The 13355-nt window shown below is 38.5% G+C and overlaps 1 protein-coding gene across 1 annotated transcript in view; it reads left to right on the forward strand.

Moving 5' to 3' along the window:
• Positions 1–4630: 4630 nt before the first annotated feature.
• Positions 4631–13355, forward strand: part of LOC129363541 (ras-related protein Rab-26-like) — a 39317-nt gene continuing 30592 nt past the window's right edge. Inside the window, 3 exon segments of the mRNA XM_055035698.1 lie at positions 4631–4660; positions 4663–4818; positions 6210–6320. Coding sequence (XP_054891673.1) covers positions 4631–4660; positions 4663–4818; positions 6210–6320 — 297 coding nt within the window.

Genomic DNA, 13355 nt, shown 5'->3' on the forward strand with positions numbered 1-13355 from the left:
ATACTTTGCAAGAGTTGTTAACTAGGACACAGAGAGATTGTGTTTCTTTGGCTTTATATTATTTTGATGGAAAAATGTCATAACCTAAAGAGATTCAACAATGTTTAACATCAAATCTAAATCTGTAATATAAATGGTTTATTTTTTTATTAAGTGATAATATTAAGTGACATAATATAACCGGATACAGATCCACTAAAGAAATTAAAAGTTAATACATTTCAGTGACTCAATTCACCAAATAGAACATGTTGTATGGATTATTTACATACAGACTGATATATGTCCTTAAGTCTGCATTTCTGTTCATTTTGTGGTGATTTTCCTCTTAAGCTAATGAAACAATAATATTTAAGATTCAAATATTACATTAAACCAATGAAATAACATTTCCAATACAGAAATATGAGCTTTGCAATATGTTCATTGCTTCCTCGATGATTGTTATTTTCAAAAGCCACTTCTATTTCAATAAATGGGCCTCATTGAATTGCATATTCTGATTTATTAAATGTGACCTTAGAACAATGTGTGATTCACAATATAATTTGATATCAAGACTTCCTATGTACTATAAAATGACACAAGAAGTATGATATACTATGACTTGATATGGTATGAGTCAACAATATATGATAAAATACAACCCTAGTTGAGAAAATTTAATATGATACAGTGCAACAGAATGACACTCAACAAAATATGATACAATTAGATGTAATTTGATATGAGATGAGACAATAAAATATGATTTGAGATTAAAAAATATGTTTATAATGCAATATATTAGATGGAAATATACTAAGATTATTCACAATATGGTGGGATTACAATAAAGTTGTACCACAATATAACATGGTATAACTTAGTCTTACTATACTTGTAATCTTATATAATTCAATGTAATTTTAAAAACAATACATGTTATTATATATTTTTAAAATTCCAAATGTAGGAATGCATGTGTTTCGAAAATAGTTATGTTTTAGAAACACATGAGGTCCAGCATCATTTCCCATTATGTTGCTGTAAACAAAAATGTTTATTGTGACCCAGCAAATACAAATGCTCATCGATTCATTCTGCCATTATTTTTGTCAAACTGATGGCAGAATGATGGCAGACCTTTGAATCATGGGTACTACACTGATGTATCTCAACATTTCTATGCTAATCAATCTTTTAGAAATACAAATATTGAGAAATGTGGAGCTTCTTTCAATAAGAAAAACAATTTCCATGCTTGCAAGTGTGTAGTTTTTATGTCCTTTTATTTCCTACATGAAGTGTCCCTTAAAGTTGTAATTGAGTTGGTAACAGCTCTCTAATTTCAAATATTTAGACTTATTTAACTCTTATTCGTAAAGAGTAATAACATTTATTAATCTGCTACAATAAGGTTATTTTACCCCAAAATTTGTTTATCTAAAAGTCTGTTTAAAAGACTGTGAACAACTCTTTTCTCTCTCTCTCTCTCTCTCAAAGCTGCTCTGTCCTTTTCTCTTGGAGACGCCTCAGTGAGTGAATGTGTGCCTGGCAGTGCCAGTCTGCTGTTGGTTGCTCTCGCCAAGGCCTGACAAACAGGGGTGAAGCCTGGCAGGATGCCCCCTGGTGCCCCCGCCTCCCCACACGCTACAGTCGGTCCAAAGGCAGCTGAAAAAGGGGGATGCCAAGAGATCAACAGTTGCTCTGACTTTGGTTGAGCGACTGGCCAGGCTGCTGCACACCAGCCAGTGCACACTTGGGGCACCTGACCCTGGGTAAACTGACAAATGCCTTTGGTTTGGGTGTGCCTGCAGAGAGTTATGACCCTGAGGCCCTGATGACCTTTCTGCATTGGGTCTGCACATGCAGCCACATTACAGCCCAGTTCTGTCTACCTCATTTTAAAAGTCATAATACTGAATTACTTTTACACTTAAGCTACTCTTTTGTGATTGTTTGAGTTGGCATAATGTGATCAAAAATGTCTCTAAGGATGCTTGTGTTACAGCTATTATGTGGAAGTGTTTGCATGCCTGCTTGACTTTTGTTTCACAGTTTGTAGCACTTCAGAGACTTCTTTATTATATTTGCTGTTTTATTAGTTTTGACAGAGCGACCACATCGACTTTATATAATTTCTCTGAACTGGCTCTGCAGTTTACATTCACACACCTGTTTATAGTTTTATGTCGCCACGTATTTCAACAGAGACCTTTAAAAGTAGATAAAAGCAGATGGCACACTGAATATGTGTCACAACCTTCCAACGTACAGCACAGCCACTACGTATGGTTAACTCATTTCTGCAAGGCTTTTAATTTCCCTGAAACCAGGAATGGATTCCTGTGACCCTTTCCTATATTCCCTCCAAAATGCCCAGCTGTTGCGTCAATGGACAGCTGCCTTGGGGGCAGAACAAATCTCAGCTGTCGACTGGGAGCTGTGCGTGGGGGCTGGTGGAGCCTGAGGTTTGGATTCTCTTAAAACCAATGACACTTCGCTCTTCAGCTCTGCATGGCATTGGGTGGAGTGTGGTAAAATGCTGACAGCCAGCAGATTTGGAGACAGAAAGCTCAACATACGGAGCACTCGGTACATCTGAACTCTGTGCTAGAACAGATGTTTAGGACAAAGATGAACTTCATCTTGTTGGTAATTAAATTCATAATAGGCAGAGGAATAGTCACAGTGTTTAAGTTTTAGAGTATTCTAATTTGCAATAGGAATCAGCTGAAATACTCCAACTGAGAGCAAATTAAACTCAACAGGAGCAAAGAACATCGTGGTATTTGTTTCATACCATTAAATCTTCATGTAATTTTTTTGACCTGTGATTTTCCACATCTTAATGACCCTCAAATTCACAGTGCTGTGCACAAACAATGAAAGCTCTTTGAATTTTCTCACACTTTAAAATGTTACAGTCACAAATTTATGTAGATTATACTGGAAAGTACAACGAGTTGTCTCAAGAAAATACATAATCAGTAACTACATCTGTCAGTGGTAGTATTATCTGATTAGGAATATAGTTATTTCTTGATCTCCTAGGTGACTTGTTTAATTTAGTGAACAAACGACATTGTACACAGCAGACAGGTCAGTGAGAAAGTTGTGGAGAAGTTTAGACGGTGAAACTGCTCTACAATTTTAAACCTGACCTGGCTGGCCAGCTTTCAAAACATTTCAGTAGAATTTCATAAATTCTACAAAGCCTAAGACATGGACTTTTTTTCTTAAACTGAGGAATAACCGGTTGTGGAAGATCGAGATCAGATCGAGCAGAGATCAGAGATCCGGTGGTGCAATTTGTTTACAAAACGACTCCTCGTCGTGCACTAAGACATCTTGCTTAACTTTTGCCATGAGGCAAACACAAACACTGCAAACACTGTTCTCTAATCAGGTGAGACCAAAATAAAACTTTTCAGTTGACATGGTTCTTGTTGTTTTGTCTTTATGGCATTTGTGTTTGTAATAAAAGGTAAAACACTACAAGGGGTGTGAATACTCCAAGAAACGTTTTTTTGTTTGTTTGTTTGTTTTTGTTTGTTTGTTTGTTTGTTTTGTTTTTTAGGTTGGTGTCTTTCTCAAAGCCCTAATTGGGTAAGAGGCGTGATTCACCCTAAACAAGTCGCCAGTCCAAAGCAGGTGTGTAAATTTGATTTTTCTATTTTATGTCAATGTAGCACCCTCGTGTGGCGTTTTCCTGAAATCGCATGTAAAGCACGCTCCACAGGTGGTAAATATGTTTCAGTTGTTTTTCCGGAACAATTTGATTTTAAAACGACCATCATTCTTCTCACTTGCCCCCTTCATTGTTTTATTCCAAAATAAAAACAATGAACCAACCCAAATAAAACAACGAACGACCAAATGCAATTTTAACAACATGTTGTTTAAAGCAACAAAAAAAAATGTTTTATTTGCCTAAAAATATGACCGCAAGCAAATACAGATTTTAAAATATGCATTTCTAAACTTATACTTTTAAATGTGGGATTTCATGACGTTTACAAAATAATGGTTTGCAAGATTGAATGATTTTGTTTTTGTTGATATTAGTCTTCATTAAAATATAACACAAGTAAAGAAAGGCTTTCAGCACCAAGGCCAGTGACGCCCTGTTTTCACCATCAACCTTTCAATATGTTTGTTTCTTGTGTGCCAGTCCCAGCTTTTCTGTCCAAATCGGCGCCTCTCTTAAATCTAAGCATGCTTTGCGAGCTCCTGCCGCTTGTTTTAAATCAGTCGTTGTAAGTTTTGATCTCCCGTGAAGGTGGAGTTTTTCCACTGCATCACATGCACTTGATGCTGCTGCCGCGCTCAGCGCCGGGGCGTTTGTCCTGAAACCAGAAGGACATCAGGAGCAGGAAGCTGCAGAAAGACGCAGCCAGCGTTTTGCCTCATTTCCACTCTCACTTTGAAAAGCAGCGGATTGCCAAGAAAGATGCGCTCAACGCACAGGTGAAAGAACAGCGAACTTCTGCACAGCCGCAACTTTCCTTTAACCCCATTTCTCGTGGATTTGGTTGACGTTTCCTTTTAGGTTGTAGTTTGAAATAACCGAGAGAGACAACGCAGTTTTTGAAATCTTTTTTTTTTTATTTTTGGGGGGGGGGGGGGGGGGGAAGCAGGGGAAGCGATGTCTCGCAAGAAGGCAGCCAAGGCAAAGCCCCTAACAGCAGCAGCCCGTCAGCTGGCAGCCCAGGCGGGAAAGGCGTCGGGAAAGCTGCGAGGAGCAGCCCGAGCATTGTTCAGATGAACGGCGTGGTGCATCCCAGCAGACCGTCCATCAGCAGCAGCAACGAGTTTCATGACATCGCTTTCAAGGTGAGGTAAAACAGCAGCGCAGGTGAGATTTACTTTATGTCAGTCAGTTTGATGAAAATAGATTGTCATCAAGGGAATAAAAAGGGTGAGGGGCGATTTGATCAAATCATGGGCTGCCCACTTTATGCAACAAATGTACACTTTTCCACAGATGACACGACGGTGCATGCACACGAAGCAATTGTTGCATGGTTTCAGAGAGCACGCGTGTGAGTGGAGAGCTGCCACTTCACAGAAACACAAACAGTTTCACGCCCACGGGTTTTCATTGTGTGCGTCAAAAACGCTTCAAGTCTGCCACCTACTTCGTGTTTGTTGCTCTTTTCGCACCACATTCCGATATTGCTGTATGAATCCACGGTTATTTGTATTAATTAAACTTTTCCACACTCTGCCACAAACTACAGACTTTAGTGCATTTACAGGGGGTGAATTGGGGGGATTATATGTGGTAGACCAATATGAAGTTGTGACGCTTCTATTTTTAATCCAAGTAAATTCCCATTATATCCTTATCTTAGAGAACTTTCTTTCAATAAAATGGGATCTCCAGTTGAAACGTAGTTGCACATGATGCAGTCAGCACCATTATGTTATGGATGGTGTATTCAGGCTGATGTGCAATGCTCTGCCATTTTGCATGTTGACCAGAACGTTAAACCATGGTCTCATCTCTCACTGGAGCACATTTTTCGGCTAATACCAAATGCTAATATGAGTTTTTGGCTTCATTTCAACAACCCCTTTCTTCATGTTATTCTTCAATAAAGGCCCAAATCTGTAAGATTTTGACAATTGTTCCAAGGTACTATAGTTTTCTTTGTTAACACTGTAGCTTTCAGACACTAATGAATCTTGTTGAATTAAAATAATAATGATAAATAATAGAAAAAAGGAGAGTGCTACTGTAACTGTGCATCTGCTCAGTGACCCTGTTTCCCTGTGTCCCTTCGCTCTGCTTCCTCTGTCTTTCATCTGTCTGTTTCCTCTCTGGACCCAGGAGCCACTTTTGATTTCCATATCTGGGTCCCAGAGTCCCTCAGCTAACTTGATAACTGTAATCACATAAAACCTTTAATCCAATCACGGCTCTGAATGAAAACCATGTGTCTGTGGCAAAGAAGCACAGCAATGTATGTTTGTTCTGCATGAGAGGACACACTTACAGGAAGGATGCTGGGACATCCACTGTCCACAAACTCAGTCATGTGTGCACTCTTCACACACCAAACACAGAAATACAGAGGAAGTTCAGTCTTTTCACACCCCTACATAGGATTTGTATCCTTTTTTTTCTGGATGTGCTAATTTCATAATATTCATGGGTTCAATGTTTAGCACTACTCATTCCATCCTTCCAATTGACTTTTCAGCTCATGTGTTTTATGCAGGTCATGCTTGTTGGTGACTCCGGTGTTGGGAAAACCTGTCTACTGGTCCGTTTCAAAGATGGGGCTTTCCTTGCTGGCAGCTTCATCTCCACAGTGGGAATCGACTTTAGGGTGAGTTTGAATCAATGGGCTGAGAAAGCAATCACAAAGTTCTTTCATATTTTTCATGTTTAGTGCTGTTAGGGAAACAGGGCCAGTCTCTAATAGGATTCTTTTTAGAGCCATTCTGTGTCTTTAGGGCCCTAGAGCTTTGAGCATTTCCTGCGTCAGAAGATAGATATTGATTTCTTAAATTAGTTTGACATGTTTTACTTTTTCAGCCCATCTGGGTGATTATGGTGTCTATCGTGTACCAGTTTTGTGGACACTAATGGGCAGCAGGGAAAGAATGGGTCCACTTTTTTGATGAGACTCGTAAAGAAATCGGTACATCATAAATTTGATCCGGGAGGCTTTTTTAATTTTATTTGTTTGACATAAATGTCAGAAAGAAAGGCAGATTTATTCACATACAGGCATCAATTATGCACGTCAATAAATTAGTATGTCATTGAAAAGTTAAGCTATCAAATGTCATTCTGTTCAAAAAGTGAAACATTAGTGAGATACTTTGATATATTGAAAGAAATATTTTTTGTTGATTTTTGACTTGAGCTGAATTCAGTCCTTCCTTACTCACTGAATACAGACGAACCTATGACATTTGTCATAAGGGTCTAACCTTGAATTAGGTGAAGAAGAATTGGACTGCAGTGGTCCAATCTCTTCTTTTCAGTGGAAAATATGTTTTGCAATTCATTTTAAATTGAAGGAGAGAGCTGCAGAATTCAAGCTGCTTCAGGTTCAGTGGGACGTTTTTATACTCAGTGATGATTTGAGGAACCACGTCACTTGCTGGTGTTTGTCCTCTGAGTGTTTTTTTAACAAGTCCAAAGTCTGCACAGCGATTAAATTTCAGAGCACTTCATGCTTCTGCTGAAAAGCCACATGAAGAATGATTTGTCCCCCGTCGACATTGTCGAAAGTGTACAACATATACCTGTTTTTTTAGCTATGGTATTACTGTGATGTAAGCTTACCTGACTAAAATCATATGGAGAATCTGTGGGTTACTATGCAAAGGAAGTTTAGAGACACAATGTAAAAGACCTGAAGACGCCTATTAATGCAAGTTGGGCTTCTTTACTATCTGTGCGCAGCCACAGGCTGAATGCCTCCATGCCAAACCACTCCATGCTGTAATTCATCCAAAAGACACTCAAAGTACAGTGCATATACTGTGCAGTTCATACACAGTTTTCAGTCGACCACTAATTATGTTATTTTCTATGGCGTTTGTTTAATATCCATTATGCAATTCGTACAAACAGATTTTTATTAGTTTTTGTCGTAATTATCAAAACTAACTCAAATACATTCTTGAAATGGGTCACTAGTGTAGTGAATGTATTTAAAATATTATTTCCTCCTTTAGATTTTATTAATCAAGTAAATTAACTTTTCAGTGGTATTTTAATTTATTTTATAAAGGATTTTTCTGTCCCATAAAAACATATTGTGCAGTGTATCCCCCACATTATTCCTCATGCAGTCTGAAAAGTCATTGGCTGCAGGTTAATGACTTGGCCTCTGAGCTCCTTGTGCAGACAGCAGAAATGTAAGAAATATTTGGGGAAAATACCTTCTCTATTGAAAAATTAGCGAATATATTTTTACATAGAAAAGCTAGTCTAGAGTGAAGGATTTGTTAGCACATTAATGCTGGTTTTAAAATTGTAAATATTTATGTCTACACATGCTACAATACACTATTGCAGTCTGCAAATGGAAACCAAATGACTTGTTATATGAAGAAACTTGCATCATGACAGGCTTAAAGTTTTAAGGAACACCTGCATCTTGTTGCTGCATTTTGTCCCATCTCATACGCAGTGGGGATAAGCAGTCAGTTGGCAATTGGTTGATTGAGAATTCAGTTCCAGCTCCCCGCCACCACATGTCGAAATGTCTTTGGGCAAGAAACTGAGCCCCATGTTGCCCACCAGTCTGTGAGTCCGTCTGTGAATGAGCGAATGTGATCATAGCGTCAAAACTGCCTGAATAGTTAAAAGACCAATTGAAGCCATAAAAATGCAAATTACATTATGTGAAAGATTTAATATCATTTGTCTTTCCCTGAAATGGTGCCATTTATTTGTTTACATCTGTAAAATTGATTAGGAATTAAAATCTCAAGTTCTTTAAAATCTAATAAAACCAAACCCAAGATCTTCTGTTTCTAAACAAAAAACAAGTTCCAACATGTCATTTTACTGTTAAATAAATTTGGATAGTCCTCAGTCAACATTTCATTTGAAAATTTTATGGCTATAATTTTAAATAGAAAAAAAGTAAGTATTCAAATCGTTCTTAAGCTACATATTCTTTTATTAACTTTGTATTACAATCAGGATAAAAAATATCATGACTTTTTTTTACCCGCTGCTTTTGAGACACAGCGTTGAAACAGACACAAGGTGGCAAAAAAGCACCAAATTGTTTCCCAACTTCCATTTCACTTTTTAAGAAAAAATATATTTTTTGTGACATAACAAAGACTAATGTCATCACACACCAGTTTGGAGCATCATATTATTTAATGTTTTGGATAACTATGTAGAAAAAGTGTGCACAGGAAGTCATTTATCCTTGCTAAACTTCAAAATGGAAACATGACAAACATGCCATTCAAAACCCTCTTCAAGGTAAAATATTGACTACAAAAAGCTACTTACCCCAACTGGCTTGTTGGAAGTTACAGCATTTGAAATTATTGGACTTCTAAACTTTTCCACTTTGTGAAAATGTTGACTTAGATTTTAATGTTTAGAAATTTATATATAATCCAAGGTCCTTCTACTCTCTTAAGGCACATTTGCCACCTGTTCCTGTTGAAGTAAAGTATCTGATCCTTGTGTGGCCCTGCTTGTGGGCTGGTTGCGTTTGTGGGTGGATGAGCAATTGGTTTATTTACTTATGTAACCCATGGCATAACAGTAGCACATATAAGTCCATCTAAGGACACTAAAGACTTTCATCAGCTCTCTCTCTCTATCTCTGTGTAACATTTCCTGCTAATGGATGACAAATTACAAACCTGTTTCTTGCTGCTTACTCTATTCTTTTGTATTTTTGGCTCATTATTTAATCGCAGTGTGGTACAGAGCTGCTTCACTCAAGGCTCCAGCTCTTTTATGCTCATGTTTTTAATTTTTTTCATGAAGGTCAAATAGAAATCACTAAACTCATGAAACGTTTTTTTTATAAATTTGTTCTAGTTTACGACATTTACATAGAACTTAATTGGTTCAAATACACAGATCCATTATAATTGCATATTTGTAAACTGTAAAAAGTAGTGAGTTTACCTGATGAGTTCAGAAACCAGGACTTTTTTAAGAAGCAGAATTTGGGATTTGTTTCTTCTAATGGAGAGTCTGCAGATATTGTGTGACAGGGTGTGATTGTTATTTTTAGGGACGACAGTTTTGATTGTCTTTGTTGTTTGGAACAAAACACAATTTGCTTTGCACTGGGATTTTGAACCGGTTCCCACTTCAAAGCTGCAGCAACATTCCACGTTTCTGTCCTTTTGATTTTTACTGTCATGTTGTTTAAATCTCAACATGTTCTCAGGATTATGGAAATGCCTCAGTGCATTGTTTGACTTAAACTGAAGCAAATCTCAGTACAGAATACAGATTCATGTTTCATTTGTATTGATAAAAATGTGCCTTGGAATCTAATTATAGCAGAGGTATCGCATTATTTCAACGTATTAATGATAAGTAATTAGGTTCTTTTATGCAGTGCTTTGCTCATTTATGTAAATTTTATGCTATGTATGAAATTAATTAGATTCAAATTCTCCTGTATAGCAGACTAATAAATCAAACAAAGACACAAATTAATATTCTGGATCATACAGTTAGGGCCAGAAATATTTGGACAGTAACACAATATTTGTGAGTTGCGCTCTGCATGCCACCGCATTGGATTTGAAATGAAACCTCTACAACAGAATTCAAGTGCAGATTGTAACGTTTAATTTAAAGGGTTGAATAAAAATATGTGATAGAAAATGTAGGAATTATACAAATTTGTTTACAAACACTCCACATTTTAGGAGCTCAAAAGTAATTGGACATATAAACATAACCCAAACAAAAATGTTTTTTCTCAATATTTTGTTGCGAATCCTTTGGAGGCAATCACTGCCTTAAGTCTGGAACCCATAGACATCACCAAACGCTGGGTTTCCTCCTTCTTAATGCTTTGCCAGGCCTTTACAGCCGCAGCCTTCAGGTCTTGCTTGTTAGTGGGTCTTTCCGTCTGAAGTCTGGATTTGAGCAAGTGAAATGCATGCTCAATTGGGTTAAGATCTGGTGATTGACTTGGCCATTGCAGAATATACCACCTTTTTGCTCTCATGAACTCCTGGGTAGCTTTGGCTGTATGCTTGGGGTCATTATCCATCTGTACTGTGAAGCGCCGTCCGATCAACTTTGCAGCATTTGGCTGAATCTGGGCTGACAGTATATCCCGGTACACTTCAGAATTCATGCGGCTACTCTTGTCTGCTGTTATGTCATCAATAAACACAAGTGACCCAGTGCCATTGAAAGCCATGCATGCCCATGCCATCACGTTGCCTCCACCATGTTTTACAGAGGATGTGGTGTGCCTTGGATCATGTGCCGTTCCCTTTCTTCTCCAAACTTTTTTCTTCCCATCATTCTGGTACAGGTTGATCTTTGTCTCATCTGTCCATAGAATACTTTTCCAGAACTGGGCTGGCTTCTTGAGGTGTTTTTGGGCAAATTTAACTCTGGCCTGTCTATTTTTGGAATTGATGAATGGTTTGCATCTACATGTGAACCCTTTGTATTGCTTTCATGGAGTCTTCTCTTTACTGTTGACTTAGAGACAGATACACCTACTTCCCTGAGAGTGTTCTGGACCTCAGTTGATGTTATGAACTGGTCCTTCTTCACCAAAGAAAGTATGCGGCGATCATCCACCACTGTTGTCTTCCGTGGACGCCCAGGCCTTTTTGAGTTCCCAAGCTCACCAGTCAATTCCTTTTTCCTCAGAATGTACCAGACTGTTGATTTTGCTACTCCAAGCATGTCTGCTATCTCTCTGATGGATTTTTTTCTTTTTTTTTCAGCCTCAGGATGTTCTGCTTCACCTCAATTGAGAGCTCCTTTGACCGCATGTTGTCTGGTCACAGCAACAGCTTCCAAATGCAAAACCACACACCTGGAAACAACCCCAGACCTTTTAACTACTTACTTGATTACAGGTTAACGAGGGAAAGGCCTTTTGAGTTACTTGCAGCCTTTGGAGTCCATTGTCCAATTACTTTTGGTCCCTTGAAAAAGAGGAGGCTCTGCATTACAGAGCTATGATTCCTAAACCCTTTCTCCGATTTGGATGTGGAAACTCTCATATTGCAGCTGGGAGTGTGCACTTTCAGCCCATACTATATATAAATTGTATTTCTGAACATATTTTTGTCAACAGCTAAAATAACAAAACCTGTGTCACTGTCCAAATATTTCTGGCCCTAACTGTATCTTTGTCCAAGATGCAGCCTGTGTACAACGCTGAAATAAATGCCACCAACCCACAGGGAGCAACTCAAATCACCTTTCAGAGTGGTGTAGTTCATGTAGACTTAGACTTAGACTCGTACTTGATTGATCCCTTGGGAAGACTCCCTCAGGAAACTGAAGTTACCAGCAGCTTACAGGCAGAAAAGTGGCACACTGTGCGCAAAATACAAAAGAATACAACAAATACAAATTAAATACAAAGGTACACACTAAATGTGAGTAGCAAAAACCCTAAATTAAGCAAAAATAAGCAAGGAATAAGAATATAAATAAAAAATATAAATACAACACAAAAGAAAATATAGGAATTTGGCGGATAGATTGACCAGTGATATGATATTTATATGGTTTGGCCTGATAAGTATGGAAAGGCAGAGAATGTTTCAGACGGTAAGGTGAGGGATGATGGCGTTTCCAGAGCAACTTCTGTGCAGTCCAAGATGACACGGACATTTGGAGAGAACTTCAGAAATTTCTGAGGCATACTGGCTTTTACCTTCTCACGACTAATCCACAGGTTGATGGAAGAGAACACAATGAAGAGGTAGTTGGCCCAGGTGATGGTCACTCGGCTGACAGTAGCTATGCTGACTTGAAACATGTCAGCAATGAGCTGCTCCTTCATGCCCACTGCTACCTGAATGAGTACATCAGGAACTCATCAATCAGAGGCATGCAGCGGGCAGGGCTGGCTTCAGCACATGCTTCCTCTCCAAGTTTCTGTGCTCTGGTCCAGAACACCAGGCGTGATGCAGAGGGTGCAATGGACTCCCAGAAGATCCGGCACACACATTCAGATGGAAATTTGTTTTAGAACCGGATCTGGTCATCAGAGGCACAGTAGCAGCTTAAAAGTGCGGCAGACAAATCCACTTTTTGAAGTCTGGCCTCCAACTCCTTGATATAATCCAGAACTTCATCAAGTGCACCTGCAAAACCACAAAATAAAATAGCAAAACATACGGTTAGCAATAAGTTTTAATTATATATTTGAAACATTACTTCTGTGAAGATCAATACATGTTGTGAGTCGGAGCATTTATGTATACAGCCATTGACTTAATCTCTCCACAAAATACATAACCACATAATCTCATAATTTCATTATTATGTGATCATAATAATAATAATATCATTATAGCAACAGCTATATTTTACTGAAATTCTCTTACATGGAAAATATATACAATATACTATCTTTTACCTGCGGGTGGATGTGCCGTGTAGTCATCTTCAGCCTGGCTAGCTTTCTGATAGAGGACAAACTGCCGTTTCTTAGCCCTCTCGAAAGCAGACTCTCTCATTGCCGGTGCAGTGAAGTTATTCCAGGCAAAGAGGGAAGGAACAGCTCCACTTGTAAGGCGGCTGGTGGTGGATCCGCTAACAAAATCCTCCAGTGTGAAGTGACGGCTACATACGAAAGTACTCCCCGTCTTTATGCAAAAGTCCGGACCTTCATCTCTTCGGATCGCCTGGATCCACTGCCTGC

Source organism: Poeciliopsis prolifica, unplaced genomic scaffold (genome assembly GCF_027474105.1).
Source record: "Poeciliopsis prolifica strain line A6 unplaced genomic scaffold, Auburn_PproV2 SCAFFOLD010, whole genome shotgun sequence".
In the NCBI taxonomy this organism is placed as follows: Eukaryota; Metazoa; Chordata; class Actinopteri; order Cyprinodontiformes; family Poeciliidae; genus Poeciliopsis; species Poeciliopsis prolifica.